We start from the raw sequence: 19968 nt of genomic DNA on the forward strand, positions 1-19968 counted from the left end.
CAGAGCAGGCACCGGATCACAATCAGGACTGCCCCTAGCTGAAGAGCCTTGAGCCCGCCAGGATACCAACGTTTTCACACTGCGGCGGCCTGGGAAACTCTGATCAACCAGGGTGATAATCTCGCCAGAATCTTTAGCTTGTATAAGATGTTCTTACCAGCTTAACTTGCAGTAACTTACTTTTAACCTGTTGACTAGACAGTTAATCTACTAATATTTTACAACCATGATACGCCAGAATAACCTGTAACTGTAGCACAGTTTACTTACTGCTAATATGTGCCTAGCTTGTTGCCTATAACCTAGGGTAGGAATGTACAGAACCAGTTGTTATTTCACCACAGTTTCATGATGCACTCCTACCACTCACCTTGTGTCACCTCACCATAGGCCTGTGTTTCTCCATATAGAACAATACTATGCAGCTTACCACACACTTAAGCGTACCTGAATCTGACATACTCAATACTAGCCTAGCATACCCAACAAAAATTGATACACACGTTGCTGTTTTCCTGTCTTTTTAAAAGAAAAAACAAATTGTGTTGTTTAACCTAACGTTGGCAGCAACTGATAACTCTATAGCAAAGCTATCTTCCCGTATTTTAACTGGATGTTGACAGAATCTCAATCTATAAAATGCCTAAACAGCATGATTTAAACTTGTTCATATATATATATAAAAAAAGGTGCAATGTACAACCATACCCTAATACTCTACATGTTATGTACTCCTTGTTTTGAAATATGCAAGTGGATTGCCTTTGGGGTACCACGTGCCTACATGTTACCCTCATATGCACTGCAAAAATAAAGAATTAAAAAAAAAAAAAAAAAAAACATTATACACGTCATGACAATTGCAAGGCATTAAGGAACAGCACATTATGTATGGTATATTAAGGCTATGCTAGCAGGTCTAGATATGAAATTGGGATCATATCTTCTCAGTCGGGTGGGCTATCTAGACAAGGTGATAACTGGTAAGTAATAGAAAGAAGATGCTGCTAGCACTAGATTGGTAGATTTAAAAAAGAGTGTCGTTAGAGTTGCTCTTAACTGTGGAGAGTGAGAAAAAGGTAAGGACCACTGGTTAGGCAAATAGGCAACAGTACAGGAATAATATGATTACAAAATTAACAAAAACACATCAAACTTAAAAACCCTGCATAAGCAATAAGATAGTAGCCGTGCCAATGGTAAGGTCTGTAAACCCCTCATCTGATGCCAAGGGTCGGCAATTCCCAGCCTTCATCCTCCTCTGTCGCTTCAAGGAGACTTCTCCAACTTTTCCAGGACATTAGACAGTCTGGCTTGGCTTTCCGCAGGGCGCTGTTCAGGGCCCGTTTCTGCGATCCTGCAAAACTATACATCTGGAGGCTCGGTAAGTATGTTTCCAGGTTAAGTAAGTTAGAGGGCTTGACCCTCCTGAGTCGGAGTGAGTTGCGGCTTACTCAGGTGTTGAGATCCCTCTGACCGTCTCGATGGCCGCTTGTGCCTTCTCCTCCTCCTCCATGCCCCTTTAGGTATTTGCTGCAAATGCGTGAGGGAGCCTTGAGGATGCATGAGGAGACGCTTTGCTGCATAGCTCGTTAGAATTGTGACCCAGTTGTCAGGTGTGGAAGCAAGTCTCCGGGCTCTGACTTGTTCCCAAAATCTGGCATTGAAAGCCAGGAGCAGCCGATCTAAGCATGCAGGCAAGTGTGGGAAGGTTGCAGGCTTCGAGTCTCCATTTGGCAGAGTAGCTGGAAGTTGTATTGGGGCAACCACTGCAAGTCACCAGTGGGAACCGGGATATCCGCACCTAGGTGCCTATAGTGGTCCTTTAATTCATGTTGGAATATTCTTCAAGATTAACTATTTTGATAGTTAATGCACATTGTAAGTTCATTCTTTAAGTCTGTACATAGTTACCACACCACCCAATTTTTAATATTTTGTTTTCCAAAATGTTATAACTTGCTGTTGGGATTCACTTGAAAAGTGCATTCTTTAAAGATGTAAAATCCATATGTTGTTGGAGTAAAATCAATTAATATTGATATTTCCTAAGGGATTCTATCCATGATTAACTGATTTCCCTGAGGTATCATATGATTTTTTCCCATTACCTTGCAGCATGTATTATCTGCATATAAAAGCAGTGTATCCGGCAAAATGCAAGAAAAACCAACTATACAGGGTCATTCCCTAAACTCCAAATTGTAGCAAATTAAAATTCAGATTGCCATACTGTGACTAGAGGAGTTAGTGAATATTTACAGAGCCGCAATTTTTAGCCTACATTTTAGTAGCTGAATTTTAGTCCTCTACCACTCAATTATGTGACCTAACCCTTATAGCCTTTGCTTCCATATAGTACAATGCTTCATTTCTATTTCCTTTTTAGACGCTTTGCTACGGTTACTACACAGCTGAATTAGAGAAAACAGGAATTTTGTGCACATCCGTGTACTCATTCACTATTTATAGAATTATATTAATTCTGCAACATGCATTTATTTTTCCATAAAGTGTCTTACTTTAAAAAGGGATGGGTGTATATCTATAGAAAGTCTGTGCCAGTGATGGCTAATCTTGGCACCCTTAGATGTTTAAAATAAATTCCCCATTATGGTCCTGCTGCTAAAAGGTAGTCTAGACTCTAAAGTCTAGAGCACTGATGGGCAACCTTCGGGACTCCAGATGTTGTGGACTACATCTCCCATAATGCTCCTAAAACTCTTGTTTAAAGCCTACCTTGTAGGTCCTACAATATCAAAATATTTCTTATTATATACCCTAATCATGATCGGAATATATGTAAAATGCTTACTACCGCTCCCTGCTCCAAATCTCCATTTTACATACTACCTCTCGCCTTAAATCCCAGTTATATCCTTTAGATTGTAAGCTCACGGGATATCTAACTAAGCACTTTGTATAAAAGAGCTTTGATCGCAACTTACAGGCAGGAAACTCTCCACCTTTTTTGTTATGTCTGTTAATATCGTACGTTCTCTCTTAAGTGTACAGCGCTGCGGAATATGTTGGCGCTTTATAAAGGCCAGTTTTCAAATAAATAAGCATTTATCATTTTTACATTGTCACAGGATTAGAGGGGATGTTCATGTGGTTTATATTTTGGCATCCCTGTACCAGGGCCCCACCCCTCCCCCACCCGGGTCCCTGTGTGAGTGAGCAGCAGGCTGTGTTTCCCTGGCTGTTGCTATGTCGGTAGCCATGTTCCGGGGTTCCTCCTCCCAGCCGCCCTGGAGGCCGCATTGCCCATGCGCCTGCCGTGCAGTGAGCGGTCACTAGGTGGCGGTATCCATGTTCCCGGGCTCCCTCTCTCCTCCCCCGGCCCCGCTCAGTACTGTTGCTGCTCTCCAGCCCGCGGTGATCAGATCCCAGGACACAAAATGGCGCACAGCTGTCGGTGGCGGTTCCCAGCTCGGCCAGGGACCGGCCGACGGTTGGGGGCCCGACACAGGCTGGCAGCCGTGCTGAAGGACGAAGGGGCCGAGAGCAGGAGCAGCCCGGACTCTCCCGGGAATGCCAACGTCGGATGTGGGGTGGTGGTTGTGGCCCCCGGGGGCCCAGGAAGCTGTTTGGGGGTAGGACCCGGGTTTGATGCAGCGCTGCAAGTGTCGGTGACCATCGGGAGCAACCTGAGGAGGTTCAGGGATGTATCCGGAGGGAGCAGCGGGGAGGTAAGGGGGGTGACTGGCGATATGCGGGGAGGGAGATGGGCAATGGGTGAAGGGGGTGTGTTAACTGGCACCATGAAGGAGAGGGGGCACAGGGTTAACAGGAGAGGATGGGGGGGGGGGGGGGGTATTTACTGGATGACAGGGGGGGTAGAATGGTTTGGTGGGGGGTAGGTGGGGCAGGTTGCTATCACTGACTGGCAGAGGTGTGCCCACTGACAGTCCCCTGGCACTCACAGGGTTAAGGAGTTTAATGTAACATTGTTACATGTTTGTTGATTAGGGGAGGGGAGTCATGTCTGCTTTATTAAATGACTGGGAACTTGGGGTGAAGGGGGGTGACAGATACATGTACCAGTTCTCGTGATACAGGGGGGCAAGACATTAAATTAACATTATATAAAACGGTTTATTTTTATTTTTGGGGGAGGGAGGGGGGACTTGTTTTGTTTGTTTTCTATTTTTTGTCTCCTCTCTCATAGGATGCTGTATGTGGAAGAGTATGTTTTGGTAGATTGGGGGTTATGGGGGGGCACAAAAGACAGGGTTTCCAGTTGTAGGAGAAGTACATCTCCATCGATGCCCTACAAGTCTGGTGAAGCATAATGGGAGTTGTAGTTCTGAAATAGCTGGATAATCTACCTTTTTTTTTTGGCAATGGCTGTTGTAGTGTGTGTGTACTGCATGGAGAGGATGCTTGGTGGGTGTGAGTACTACAGTAGTATATAACGCATGGTGATTATGTGTAGTCACAGGAGCCAGTGGGCTGATAAATGATACAGAGTACTGTGTGGTCAGTGACAGGTTAGAGTGCAGGTTATTATTATGGTCAGTGACAGGTTAGAATGCAGGTTATTATTATGGTCAGTGACAGGTTAGAATGCAGGTAATTATTCTGGTCAGTGACCGGTTAGAGTGCAGGTAATTATTCAGGTCAGTGACCGGTTAGAGTGCAGGTAATTCTCCTGGTCAGTGACAGGTTAGAGAGCAGGTAATTCTCCTGGTCAGTGACAGGTTAGAGAGCAGGTAATTCTCCTGGTCAGTGACAGGTTAGAGAGCAGGTAATTCTCCTGGTCAGTGACAGGTTAGAGAGCAGGTAATTCTCCTGGTCAGTGACAGGTTAGAGAGCAGGTAATTCTCCTGGTCAGTGACCGGTTAGAGTGCAGGTAATTATTCTGGTCAGTGACCGGTTAGAGTGCAGGTTATTATTCTGGTCAGTGACAGGTTAGAGTGCAGGTAATTATTCTGGTCAGTGACAGGTTAGAGTGCAGGTAATTATTCTGGTCAGTGACAGGTTAGAGTGCAGGTAATTATTCTGGTTAGTGACAGGTTAGAGTGCAGGTAATTATTCTGGTTAGTGACAGGTTAGAGTGCAGGTAATTCTCCTGGTCAGTGACAGGTTAGAGTGCAGGTAATTCTCCTGGTCAGTGACCGGTTAGAGTGCAGGTAATTATTCTGGTCAGTGACAGGTTAGAGTGCAGGTAATTATTCTGGTCAGTGACAGGTTAGAGTGCAGGTAATTATTCTGGTCAGTGACAGGTTAGAGTGCAGGTAATTATTCTGGTCAGTGACAGGTTAGAGTGCAGGTAATTATTCTGGTCAGTGACAGGTTAGAGTGCAGGTAATTATTCTAGTCAGTGACAGGTTAGAGTGCAGGTAATTCTCCTGGTCAGTGACAGGTTAGAGAGCAGGTAATTCTCCTGGTCAGTGACAGGTTAGAGAGCAGGTAATTCTCCTGGTCAGTGACAGGTTAGAGTGCAGGTAATTATTCTGGTCAGTGACAGGTTATGGTGCAGGTGAATAATAGTTTGACAGATTAGGCTACCAGTAAATAATTACCTGCAGATTTAATGATGGTCAGTGACCGAATAGGATACAGGTAAATAAATGTAATTAATTGGCATCCTAGTTTAATAGTGGTTAGGGTACAGGTTAAATAGTGGCCATTGATATGTTAAGATGCGAGTAAATAATGGTCAGAGACAGGTTAGAGTGCATGTAAGCAATGGTCAGAGACAGCCCCCTGGCATGTAAACAATGGTCAGTGACAAACTCCCGGGCAGGTAAACAATGGTTGGTGACAGCCCCCTGGCAGGTTAACTATGGTCGGTGACAGCCCCCTGGCAGGTGAACAATGGTCAGTGACAGCCCCCTGGCAGGTGAACAATGGTCAGTGACAGCCCCCTGGCAGGTGAACAATGGTCAGTGACAGCCCCCTGGCAGGTGAACAATGGTCAGTGACAGCCCCCTGGCAGGTGAACAATAGTCAGTGACAGCCCCCTGGCAGGTGAACAATGGTCAGTGACAGCCCCCTGGCAGGTGAACAATGGTCAGTGACAGCCCCCTGGCAGGTGAACAATGGTCAGTGACAGCCCCTGGCAGGTGAACAATGGTCAGTGACAGCCCCCTGGCAGGTAAACGATGGTGAGTGACAGGTTAGAGTGCAGGTAAATAGTAGTGAGTGGCTGGTTAAAGTGCAGGTAAATAGTGGTTAGTGGCTGGTTAGTGTGCAGGTAAATAGTGGTTAGTGGCTGGTTAGTGTGCAGGTAAATAGTGGTGAGTGGCTGGTTAGTGTGCAGGTAAATAGTGGTGAGTGGCTGGTTAGTGTGCAGGTAAATAGTGGTGAGTGGCTGGTTAGGATGCAGGTAAATAGTGGTGAGTGGCTGGTTAGGATGCAGGTAAATAGTGGTCAGTGGCTGGTTAGGGTGCAGGTAAATAGTGGTCAGTGGCTGGTTAGGGTGCAGGTAAATAGTGGTCAGTGGCTGTTAGGGTGCAGGTAAATAGTGGTCAGTGGCTGGTTAGGGTGCAGGTAAATAGTGGTCAGTGGCTGGTTAGGGTGCAGGTAAATAGTGGTCAGTGGTTGGTTAGGATGCAGGTAAATAGTGGTCAGAAGGGTGTAATAGGAATAAATGAGTGGCTATATGGGGAGGGGGGGTTAAAATGCAGTATGTGATTATTTGTGATAATTGCACGCTATGGTTATAGAATTACAACGTTCATAGAAACTTTGATTATGATGGAATTTCACATTTTAGGAGGTTCATACTGTAGTTCAAGAATGGCCAAATGTAAACTCCCATGCATTTTCGCTAGACATAAGTAAAAGCATCATGGGAGTTGTAGTTCAAGACCCCCAGGAGGTATACCTTTGGCCACCCTACTGCAGTCTGGGCAGTTTAATTTCACGTGCGTAGATGGGATAAGATTATATGTAGCAATATTGCTGCACTGTCTGAGACAAGAAGGGGGTGTGTCTGCCCTATGCTTTCTATCCATCTCTAATCTGAACATGCTAGCTAGACACACAAATCATTCCTTAATTACTATTTTATTAATACACAATATGCAGTATCTAGTGTGTCCTTTTTAAAATATATGCATAAAATATGTATTTAAATAGGTATCTAATGCATTTTATGTAATGTGTGCATTGAATGTGTAGATTCTCTTTGCATTGACACATACAGTTGTGTATCCCTGGTTGGAGCTGTTTGATGTGTGCTAGCTGTTCATGTCTGGGTATACATGCTGTGTTTGCGTGATGATGGCGCAAGTGAGGCAGTGTTTCTGAATGGGAGGGGTGTGTATTTGTGTCGCACTTTCTGGATCTCAGTGTGAGGTGTGTAAATGTGCACTACACTGGCTGGATCTGCGTGTGTGTAATTTTAGTGTCACTGTGTTCAGGCTATGTGTGTAGGCATGACTCTCTTTCTGCTCTGCATGTTGAGCTGCTTTCCAGCAGTGTGCATGGAAGGGGTGTGTATGTCAAACATTCTGAGGCTGCGTGTGTAGGGGGGTGTGTTCTTCTATATACTACTGTGAAATGTGCATCTTTAACCCCTACTGTGACACTGCATCAAAACAAAATGTTTCAACACTGTATACGATTGAGTTTATATTGATTGTGTTATGTGTGCCTGATGTATCATATTTCTAGGAGTCAGGATATAAGTGGTATTTATATATTATTATTTTTTTATTTTATTTATCTTTCTGCTGCTTGGAGTGATTTTGACAGTTACTCCTGCATTTAGAAGTAGTGCAATTCACTTTATTTGGGAAAATCACACACACACTTAAAAATAGATGTATAAAACAGTAATTTGGATATATTTAATTGGTCTTACAAGTGTGCAATGCAAATCTATGTAGCCCTTTACTCTGTGTCTGTACATGTCTACTTTATTTTTGTGACTTAATGTGCAAATATATAAAGTTGCATCCTGTTAGTATGTTGGTATTCAGGGTAAAAGCATAATAATGTAAAATTAAATCCTGTGTTACAGTAGTTGTAGCAGTGGCCATTTCAGCGCAGGAGCTATGTATAGTAAACACAAGAGGTGGGTGGGGTGGGATGCACCATGGTTATTGTGCTTGGGTATGATGAGGGGGGCTTTGTTTTGGCGGCACAAGACCAGCTGCTGTCTGAGCCTGGGGATGGGGTCTTCATTTAGTACTGTTGTGAGACAAGAGGATTTGTTCTACATAACCCCCTTCACCCCCTCCTTTCTCATTTTTATTCTCATTCATCCTCTTTTATTCTTTCTCATTCATCCTCTTTCTTCTTATTACCATTTACACCCTCTTTTATTAATGTCTGTTAACTTTATTGCTTCTTCTCCTTAAACTCTATTTTGTATTTTAACATTTCCTAAATAAAATACCCTTTTTATGCAGTACAGATTTTATTATGGACAGATGCAAGGCTTGTCCAACCAGAGTATTAATGCAATATTTTTTACATATATATTTAGAGAGATATATAAATTAAAAGCAATAAGTCTGGCACTCCGCCCATAAAGTATTGAAACAAACTTACACCCAAGGTGCTGCTCTGCGCTGGATATGTGAAGATAGATAATAAAGATGAGAGCACTCAGTGGATTTTCAAAAATAAAAGTAAATGTTGCCAATAAGGATCAACGTTTCGACCTAAAGGTCTTTATCAAGGTGTGTATGTATGTATGTATGTATGTATATGTGTATATGTGTATATATATATATATATATATATATATATATATATATATATATATATATATATATATATATATATATATAGATTTTAGCCTTTGCCAAACTTACATTTTGTGATTGCATTCTAGCTCATCCTGCCTGTATCGCGTAGACTGGCTGGCTATGTATTTTATCAAATGCCCGGCACCCTCTACCTATTAACACAGGGATGAACAACACATTTAGCAATCAATGTTAAACGGTGCAACTGCTACGTGAGCAAGTGCATTCAGTTTCTTTGGTCTGTTTACCAGGAATAAACCTATTCCAATTAAATAGGATAAAAGCTCTGTCTTAATGGTTGTCTGCATGCACGCTACATAGCGATGTTTGCAGATGAAGGCACACAGGCTGTGCATATTGCTGTGTCACTGTTTAGGAACACGTGAGGAAAAGGAGGAGGGGAGATGACATTAGAGCACTGTTTGTCTATCTAGGAATGTCCGCATTAATAAAGTATTTTTATATGGATGCATGAAATTTGTTTCATGTTGGCTATATACACATAAACATAGGCACTAATTACTAATGTCTTCATGCATACTTATGATAATATGTAATTCAGGATGTGTGTGTGTATATATATTTCTGTGAATGTGTGTCCCCCACCCCATATTGAGCCCTTTCTCACTATATTCAGAAGCAAACAGTCTTATTTAGCTTTCCTTCTGTAAACTGATAATATGGTGTCTAGGACAATTCAGATAAGCTAGTGACTAGTCACTTGAGTATAATAGGCATACAAATCTATTCCAATGGGAAATGCTGTGTGAGCTTGGGTGACACAGAGGTTATTGAGGTGAGTGCTGTTTGTTGTCATTGGGATTTGAACCTTCTGTTTGTGAGCTTGAAGTTGTGCTCTCGACAACCTCCACTGTATTTGAGTTTCTAGGTCAGGAGTGACCAAAACATCTAGCTGTTATAAAACTACAGTTACCAGGATGCTTTGTCAGCTTGATGGCTGGCAAAGCATCATTGTAGTTGGAACACTATAACGACTCAGTTTGTTTTGTGGCCATCCCTACTCGAGGGGGTTTATTCACTAAACTCTGTATTGTAGAAAATTAAAATTTGAAAACTGGGACACACATTCTCTGAAGAAACTCCCTAGCCTTTCTTTAAAAGAGGCAGCTTTTGCTCTTAACGTATCAACCGCTGCTAAGGCAAACCTTCTAGAAGTGGGATAGATGCTGGAGGAAGGAACTGAGGAAGTTCTTAGTTGCTGGAGGACCAACTTCAGGGTTAAAATAAAGTTGGAAAAATGTTGAAGGTAAGACTGCGCCCAGTCAGTCCTGCGCCCATTACAACTTCATTGCAATTGGACTCTGATTGTTCAGTTTAAAGTAGCTAATCTGCGAAGGGAGCTGCTGTTGAGAATTTGTTCAAATTAGCGATGTTTGTATACATTTTGTAGTTGTGGTTTCATTCACGAAACACTCAGTTGTAACAAACTGTAAACCAAACAGACAATCTACAATCTAGGGAAGGGTTTTATACAGTATTTAGCATATTTTCCAATTAATTGTATATTAGATATATTTTTTTGTTTGTTTTTTGCAATGCAATATAATATGGTTCTATATGTACCAAATTTTATTCTATTGAGACATCCGGCTTCTCCTGCAGGGAAGGCCGAATGTGTTTGGGCTCCTGGGGGACAGAGTAAAGTTGTCAAACTGTGCTAAAACCATTTGGTTACTACTTACCACGTGATGGTGATACATACTTTAATGTATCCCAAAAAAAGCAATATTGCCAGTTTGTTTTAAGAGCTCACCTGAAACTGTCCCATGGTGAGATGTCAAACTATTTTTAGTAAGGTTTGACAACTTACCTGGGTCCTGTCGGAATCCTGTCCTGCATCCAGTGAAGTCCAGAAGGAGAAGCCAAATGTCTCGATAATGTAAAACAGTGCTATGCAGGACGCTACTCAGGTAAGCTGTTAAATAATGCTAAAACTGTTTGATATCTTATCGGAAAAAAGGCATTGTTGTCCAGTGACCTTAAGATGTGTCCATTTCTAACAGGCATCCACTGAAATGGAATAAGGACCTAACTTTGTGTCCTGAATCAAGTTTTAACTGAACACTATAGGGTCAAGATCACAAACGTGTATTTCTGACCCTATAGTGTTGAATTCACTATCTGGCCCCACCCTGCCCCCCTACAGTAAAAACGCACGTTATCTGCAGTGCCGCAAGGGTCTGCTGATGCTGGCTGGCGATGCTGGCTGGCTTTGCCCCGATCTGCCTCCTTGGCTGACATAAGAAGTGATGAACTCAGCCAATCACAATACTTTTCCATAGAAAAGCATTGGATTGACTGAGATTGTCAATTCTGTTGATCTCAGCCAAAGAGATTGCTGACTTGCTTAGCATTTCTAGTGGCCGTTTGAGGAATGGCCACTAGAGGTGTTCTTAGTCTGCAATGTGTTGTACAGGAAAAGGCCTGCAGCACATGGTATAGATGACAGAACAACTACAGTAAGCTGTAGTTGTTCTGGTGACTATATTTTCCCTTAAATAGCCAATATTGTAAATATTTACAGCTATAGGTCAAGCTCCTTAATCTACTCTATTGCAGGGGTGTCCAAAAGGTAGAAACACGTTGTTTTTTTTGGAACGAAGTAGGATATCAGACAGTTCACTGAGTAAATTGGCCCAGGCATGAAAGTTTTTTTTCATAAATTCAATAACTGTTTTGTTACTGTAAAAGCTACCTATCAACTCAGTAGAAGTTTACATGAAAGCAGTTTATTTAAAAAAAAATAAAAAAAATTTGTATTCATTATTATTAAAACAGTATGATTTCTAAATACATTGGACTATGATTTGCTTGATCATGATAATGCTTATTATGCTCAAAGGTGGTAGAAAAAAAAATGACTCCTTTATATCTTTTGTACACCGACCGATATGCTCACAGCAAATGCACTCAATCCAGGAAATCCCAGGTTTGGCTTGGATGCCAGCTGTCAGCAGCCTTTTCATTAGTAACCGTTTCTAAGCAGAACGTGTTTGAAGTGGTTCTACAATGATGATTGTAATAATGATGGTCTTTAGGTACGTGCGGTTTTCCTTCAGAGGCTAAAAGAGCAGATACTTTGAGAAACCTGTTGGATCTCTTCACTATGAAACTTCGGTGACTTTTCATTTTGCTCATTGGGTTCCAGTTCAGGCTTCCTGAATCAACTCTTTAACCAAATTGAACCCACTTTAAGCCAAATGGGTCCTAACTATTTTCAAATTGATCTTATGGCAGCAGTGAGATTTGCCTGAGAATAGCTGCCGTAAATGTCTCTGCAAAAAGGAAAAACCATACTGCTAGGGTAAATCTAAAGTGTGTGTGTGTGTGGGGACGGGGGGTGGGGCTTAGGTCACTGAAGTGTTGGGTATACAGATTTGTATTCTTGACTCTTTTTAATGTTCCTTTAAGATATAAACAAAGTAATAATTTATTGGTAGAGAATACCTCTTATGCCATGCATATTTCTGTTTCGACCCAAAGTGCATATATATGGCTCCTGTCATATACTAAAGAATAAAGGAAGGGATGAGGTGTTTTTTTTTTTTATTTGCTTAATTTAAAATATATATATATATATATATATATATATATATATATTTTTTTTTTTTTCTTGCACATGTGATGAAAGGATTATTAGGTTAAGAAATGGTTTGGTTTGACAGTTGTCCTTAAAGGACAACAGCTCATTGAAGTTATCTGGGTGCACTGTCCCAAGCCCCTTAACCCCGGAAAGGTAATTATTACAGCTTTTAACTTCAATAATTACGTTTATGGGTTACCACCTCTAGTGGCTGTATACCAGACAGCCACTAGAAGGACTAATGTGACGTTAGGCTTTTGGTCGCCTAGCTGACGCTGGACGTCCTCACACTATGCCAGCATCACACCAAACCCCATAGGAAAGCATTGCCGCACATGCGCATTAGGTCTCCCCTGCCGGCTGATGTCAGCAGGGGAGGAGTGAAGACAGATCCTAAACCAGTGCTGAGGGACATTGGCGTTGAACTCGGGTAAGTGACAGAAGGCGTTTTTAACCACTTCTGCACCACTGGTGGGGAGGGGGCACTATAGGGAGCTATAGTGCCTGAAAAACAACGGTTTTCCTGGCACTAGAATGTTTAAGTATTCTAAATAAAACAAAGAAACATTAACCGTCAGAACTTATTTTTTTTCAATCCGTACATTCTACGATAGTTTGTATTAGACATTACTTACTTAGAATGTGCATGTTACAGACCTATGAATTGAGGGGGCAAATTCTTCAAAATCTAGGATGCCAGTCATCCATCACTGCCACAAATATTTTAACTACTTTTTCCTGCGATACCCAGTCATTTGTTTAGTGGATAATACTAAATTAAATGTTTGACCTGCTTCATGGACTTCATATGTTAACCCTGTATGGTCCAAAGCCATGCCAGTCATTTTGCGATATAAAGGGATTTTCATAATTCCTGATTCACATACTCTCCCCCACTTTACCTTTGAATCTGGAAGAATCAGTGTGCACAGTGGTACTTTTTTGTATATTAATCCTGAAACAGGTTTGCAACGCCCACGGTTATGTGTTTCCTGCACAGTCAGAATCAAACTATAATTATGCAGACCTACATAATATGTATATGTAAGATAGGAGGGTAACTACCCAATACACCGAGAAAGCTAGTAGTTCATGAAACGGTGTGTAATCCCTTCTTCGATACAAAAAAGTTTTTTGAGATTCAGTTTGAATCAGCAATTGCTTTAACCTAAAGAATTTTTTTTTCCAGGTTTCAGTTATTTGGTTTTCACAATATTATACAGTAACAGTTGTGAATAAAAATACTTGCCTCTGGCGCTGTATAACTTGCCATCTCTTTGATTTGCCAAGATACATTGCTCTTGTTATGATTTATAGTTTAGTACGGCTGCTTTCATTCATAAAATGTGAAACTATAGCTTTATTTCTCCCTTCATGATTGAAGCTGTTCCATGCAGTCGGAACTAGGCATGCAAACCTTACTTTCTGTAGCTCTTTGTATTATACCTTACTACTAGAATGGAGACAGGGATAGCAGTGTACCATACTCGCTCTACATTAGTGAAGTTAAGTTTTTATTAATGTTTAGCTGCTGTTAACTTTTATTTATAATTATTTTATGTTGATTATATTGAATAATACATTACTTTGTTTATTTGACCTTGAAACCCTAATTATATCGCTATAGTGCCTACTAGTACAGCTCCTTCTTTCACATTAACTGTGAAATATTTGCATGTTCAGCAAAAGCAGATGAGAAGATCTGTAATTGTGTGTTCTCAACAGTATACAACAGTATAATGAAACAAAATTAAAACTATAGAGGTTTTCAAACATCTTTCTTTTTTCTGTTATGTCCTCTAAGGCTTTCAACCTATCTGTGTGTGTGGTTTTCACATAGTTACAACCTAGAACAGGAGTTGACAACCATAATCACTCCAGATGTTGTAGACAAAATCTCTAATAATGCTCTTGCAGCCATAATAATGGCATAGCATCAGGGAAGATGTAGTCCACAGCTATTTGTGTGTCACCAATGGTTGGAGCAGACAAATTAGATTAACTTGCCCATATTAAAGGGTCACTCCAAGTACCATAAGCACTTAAGTGAGTTCAGATGGTGATGGCGCTTACGGTCTGTATGTGCAGAGTTTGATGTTGAATTCTGCAAATACAGAGATGTAGCCCATTGCTGCTGGAGGTGTAACTCCACCTCCAGTAGCATCATCTGCTAGTATGTAAAGCGAGTTCTGGGTTGTCTAATTGAACATCTGTTCAGTTGTCAGAAGAAATGCTTTAAAGGGCACTATAGGGTCATTAGGTCCCCCCCCCCCCCCACCCTCAGGGCCCCCCTCCTGCTGGGCTGAAGGGGTTAAAACCCCTTCTGCCACTTACCTTTCTCCAGTGCCGGGCTCTCTCGGCGCTGGTGACCTCTCCTCCCCTGCTGACGTCAGATCTGAATGCACATGAGCGTCAAGAGCTATGCGCGCATTCAAACCGCCCATAGGAAAACATTACTCAAGTACAAGTACTCTGCTCCTTCTTTCTCCTATTCTACAATGTGGCGGCCACTCCGATGGGAAGAGGCGTTCCGCTGTCAGAGATGTTCTTTCCCCCATAGTGAGAGGGATGCTGTAAGGCAGAGCAGGAACAGCTCTTATAAGAGCTAGTGATTAAGAACTCCAAGCAGAAGGGAGACAAGTGTTATAGCTGTCTCCCACAAACAGGAGACGAGGTTCTATGTTGTGGGATAACTGGTTTTACTGGAGCCACAGATGGCCTTTTATGACAATCCCCATGCAAGGGGCACTACCCCCTGGACCTGAGAGTAGACTACAGTAAAAACATACACGATTACACTGGCTCTCAGGTCCAGGACACTCCCATACAAAATAGGTCAATCCCTCCCCTATGCCTGGGAGATAATTAAGTCAGGACTGTATTATTTATTTATCTCCAGGCACAGAAAACCTAAATTTTAACAAAACCCCCAAAATACCTTAAAACACAAAAAATGCCCACAAAAGTTACATCCCCTGATAGCGCTGATCAGGGTGACCAACATATCCAAAAATCACCTAGATCGGTTGAGGGGTTCAGGAATTGCCTGAAAGTCATAATTTGACCGTCCGCAAGCAATTGGTCCCATGCCCAGGGCTGCCATCAGAAATTTTGGGGCCCCTGACAAAGCACAAAGTCTGGCCCCCCCCGCCCGCTCCCTACCGGGCCCACCCACGCCCTACCTAGTCCGCTGACATTGATGCAGGACTGAATGTGGTGTGTATAGTGGAAGTGAATTAGAATGTGTGTAATGCATGTAGTGTTTGTGTGTATTAGATACTGTTTGTGCAGTGAATGCAGTGTGTGTGTTTGTGTAGCGGATGCAGTGTGCATAGTGAACGCAGAGTGTGTTTGAGTAGTGGATGTAGTGTGTGTACAGTGATGTAGTGTGTGTTTGTGTAGTGGATGTAGTGTTTGTATGTACTAGATGAAATGTGTTTAGTGGATGCAGTGTCTGTAGAGGATGTAGTGTGTGTATTAGACGCAGTGTCTGTGTATAGTGAATGCAGAGTGTTTCAATTTGTGGTGGATGTAGTGTGTGTACTGTGAATACAGGATGTTTGTGTAGTGGATGCTGTGTGTACAGTTAATGCAGAGTGTGTCAGTTTAGTGAATGTAGAGTGTGTGCATAGTTTAGTGAATGCAGAGTGTGTGCATAGTTTAGTGAATGCAGAGTGTGTGCATAGTTTAGTGAATGCAGAGTGTGTGCATAGTTTAGTGAATGCAGAGTGTGTGCATAGTTTAGTGAATGCAGAGTGTGTGCATAGTTTAGTGAATGCAGAGTGTGTGCATAGTTTAGTGAATGCAGAGTGTGTGCATAGTTTAGTGAATGCAGAGTGTGTGCATAGTTTAGTGAATGCAGAGTGTGTGCATAGTTTAGTGAATGCAGAGTGTGTGCATAGTTTAGTGAATGCAGAGTGTGTGCATAGTTTAGTGAATGCAGAGTGTGTGCATAGTTTAGTGAATGCAGAGTGTGTGCATAGTTTAGTGAATGCAGAGTGTGTGCATAGTTTAGTGAATGCAGAGTGTGTGCATAGTTTAGTGAATGCAGAGTGTGTGCATAGTTTAGTGAATGCAGAGTGTGTGCATAGTTTAGTGAATGCAGAGTGTGTGCATAGTTTAGTGAATGCAGAGTGTGTGCATAGTTTAGTGAATGCAGAGTGTGTGCATAGTTTAGTGAATGCAGAGTGTGTGCATAGTTTAGTGAATGCAGAGTGTGTGCATAGTTTAGTGAATGCAGAGTGTGTGCATAGTTTAGTGAATGCAGAGTGTGTGCATAGTTTAGTGAATGCAGAGTGTGTGCATAGTTTAGTGAATGCAGAGTGTGTGCATAGTTTAGTGAATGCAGAGTGTGTGCATAGTTTAGTGAATGCAGAGTGTGTGCATAGTTTAGTGAATGCAGAGTGTGTGCATAGTTTAGTGAATGCAGAGTGTGTGCATAGTTTAGTGAATGCAGAGTGTGTGCATAGTTTAGTGAATGCAGAGTGTGTGCATAGTTTAGTGAATGCAGAGTGTGTGCATAGTTTAGTGAATGCAGAGTGTGTGCATAGTTTAGTGAATGCAGAGTGTGTGCATAGTTTAGTGAATGCAGAGTGTGTGCATAGTTTAGTGAATGCAGAGTGTGTGCATAGTTTAGTGAATGCAGAGTGTGTGCATAGTTTAGTGAATGCAGAGTGTGTGCATAGTTTAGTGAATGCAGAGTGTGTGCATAGTTTAGTGAATGCAGAGTGTGTGCATAGTTTAGTGAATGCAGAGTGTGTGCATAGTTTAGTGAATGCAGAGTGTGTGCATAGTTTAGTGAATGCAGAGTGTGTGCATAGTTTAGTGAATGCAGAGTGTGTGCATAGTTTAGTGAATGCAGAGTGTGTGCATAGTTTAGTGAATGCAGAGTGTGTGCATAGTTTAGTGAATGCAGAGTGTGTGCATAGTTTAGTGAATGCAGAGTGTGTGCATAGTTTAGTGAATGCAGAGTGTGTGCATAGTTTAGTGAATGCAGAGTGTGTGTTGGTGTGTAATGAATGCAGAGTGTGTGTTGGTGTGTAATGAATGCAGAGTGTGTGTTGGTGTGTAATGAATGCAGAGTGTGTGTTGGTGTGTAATGAATGCAGAGTGTGTGTTGGTGTGTAATGAATGCAGAGTGTGTGTTGGTGTGTAATGAATGCAGAGTGTGTGTTGGTGTGTAATGAATGCAGAGTGTGTGTTGGTGTGTAATGAATGCAGAGTGTGTGTTGGTGTGTAATGAATGCAGAGTGTGTGTTGGTGTGTAATGAATGCAGAGTGTGTGTTGGTGTGTAATGAATGCAGAGTGTGTGTTGGTGTGTAATGAATGCAGAGTGTGTGTTGGTGTGTAGCGGATGCAGAGTGTGTGTTGGTGTGTAGCGGATGCAGAGTGTGTGTTGGTGTGTAGCGGATGCAGAGTGTGTGTTGGTGTGTAGCGGATGCAGAGTGTGTGTTGGTGTGTAGCGGATGCAGAGTGTGTGTTGGTGTGTAGCGGATGCAGAGTGTGTGTTGGTGTGTAGCGGATGCAGAGTGTGTGTTGGTGTGTAGCGGATGCAGAGTGTGTGTTGGTGTGTAGCGGATGCAGAGTGTGTGTTGGTGTGTAGCGGATGCAGAGTGTGTGTTGGTGTGTAGCGGATGCAGAGTGTGTGTTAGTGTGTAGCGGATGCAGAGTGTGTGTTAGTGTGTAGCGGATGCAGAGTGTGTGTTAGTGTGTAGCGGATGCAGAGTGTGTGTTAGTGTGTAGCGGATGCAGAGTGTGTGTTAGTGTGTAGCGGATGCAGAGTGTGTGTTAGTGTGTAGCGGAGGCAGAGTGTGTGTTAGTGTGTAGCGGAGGCAGAGTGTGTGTTAGTGTGTAGCGGAGGCAGAGTGTGTGTTAGTGTGTAGCGGAGGCAGAGTGTGTGTTAGTGTGTAGCGGAGGCAGAGTGTGTGTTAGTGTGTAGCGGAGGCAGAGTGTGTTTGAGCAGTGGATGTAGTGTTTGTATGTACTAGATGAAATGTGTTTAGCGGATGCAGTGTCTGTAGTGGATGTAGTGTGTGTATTAGACGCAGTGTCTGTGTATAGTGAATGCAGAGTGTTTCAATTTGTGGTGGATGTATTGTGTGTACTGTGAATACAGGATGTTTGTGTAGTGGATGCTGTGTGTACAGTTAATGCAGAGTGTATGTTAGTGTAGTAAATGCAGAGTGTGTGTGTCAGTATAGTGAATCCAGAGTGTGTGCATAGTTTAGTGAATGCAGAGTGCGTGTTAGTGTGTATTAAATGCAGAGTGTGTGTTAGTATAGTGAATCCAGAGAGTTTGTTAATGTGTAGTGAATGCAGAGAGTGTTAGTGTGTAGTGAATGCAGAGAGTGTTAGTGTGTAGTGAATGCAGAGAGTGTGTTAGTGTGTAGTGAATGCAGAGAGTGTGTTAGTGTGTAGTGAATGCAGAGAGTGTGTTAGTGTGTAGTGAATGCAGAGAGTGTGTTAGTGTGTAGTGAATGCAGAGAGTGTGTAGTGAATGCAGAGAGTGTGTAGTGAATGCAGAGAGTGTGTAGTGAATGCAGAGAGTGTGCAGTGGATGCAGAGTGTGTGTTGGTGTAGTGGATGCAGAGTGTGTGTTGGTGTAGTGGATGCAGAGTGTGTGTTGGTGTAGTGGATGCAGAGTGTGTGTTGGTGTAGTGGATGCAGAGTGTGTGTTGGTGTAGTGGATGCAGAGTGTGTGTTGGTGTAGTGGATGCAGAGTGTGTGTTGGTGTAGTGGATGCAGAGTGTGTGTTGGTGTAGTGGATGCAGAGTGTGTGTTGGTGTAGTGGATGCAGAGTGTGTGTTGGTGTAGTGGATGCAGAGTGTGTGTTGGTGTAGTGGATGCAGAGTGTGTGTTGGTGTAGTGGATGCAGAGTGTGTGTTGGTGTAGTGGATGCAGAGTGTGTGTTGGTGTAGTGGATGCAGAGTGTGTGTTGGTGTAGTGGATGCAGAGTGTGTGTTGGTGTAGTGGATGCAGAGTGTGTGTTGGTGTAGTGGATGCAGAGTGTGTGTTGGTGTAGTGGATGCAGAGTGTGTGTTGGTGTAGTGGATGCAGAGTGTGTGTTGGTGTAGTGGATGCAGAGTGTGTGTTGGTGTAGTGGATGCAGAGTGTGTGTTGGTGTAGTGGATGCAGAGTGTGTTTCAGTATAGTGGATGCAGTGAGTGTGTTTCAGTATAGTGGATGCAGTGAGTGTGTTTCAGTATAGTGGATGCAGTGAGTGTGTTTCAGTATAGTGGATGCAGTGAGTGTGTTTCAGTATAGTGGATGCAGTGAGTGTGTTTCAGTATAGTGGATGCAGTGAGTGTGTTTCAGTATAGTGGATGCAGTGAGTGTGTTTCAGTATAGTGGATGCAGTGAGTGTGTTTCAGTATAGTGGATGCAGTGAGTGTGTTTCAGTATAGTGGATGCAGTGAGTGTGTTTCAGTATAGTGGATGCAGTGAGTGTGTTTCAGTATAGTGGATGCAGTGAGTGTGTTTCAGTATAGTGGATGCAGTGAGTGTGTTTCAGTATAGTGGATGCAGTGAGTGTGTTTCAGTATAGTGGATGCAGTGAGTGTGTTTCAGTATAGTGGATGCAGTGAGTGTGTTTCAGTATAGTGGATGCAGTGAGTGTGTTTCAGTATAGTGGATGCAGTGAGTGTGTTTCAGTATAG

At 42.4% G+C, this 19968-nt stretch overlaps 1 protein-coding gene across 3 annotated transcripts in view; it reads left to right on the top strand.

Annotated features, from left to right (window-relative positions):
- The first annotated feature begins 3333 nt into the window (after nt 1-3333).
- Nucleotides 3334-19968, top strand: part of KMT2A (lysine methyltransferase 2A) — a 101096-nt gene continuing 84461 nt past the window's right edge. For all 3 annotated transcript variants that reach the window (XM_063435906.1, XM_063435907.1, XM_063435908.1), the window contains exon 1: nt 3334-3692. In XM_063435906.1, the coding sequence (XP_063291976.1) occupies nt 3402-3692 (291 nt within the window). In that variant the 5' untranslated portion in view covers nt 3334-3401. The remainder of the gene's footprint in view (nt 3693-19968) is intronic.

This window comes from Pelobates fuscus, chromosome 11 (assembly GCF_036172605.1).
Source record: "Pelobates fuscus isolate aPelFus1 chromosome 11, aPelFus1.pri, whole genome shotgun sequence".
NCBI classification, from domain to species: domain Eukaryota; kingdom Metazoa; phylum Chordata; class Amphibia; order Anura; family Pelobatidae; genus Pelobates; species Pelobates fuscus.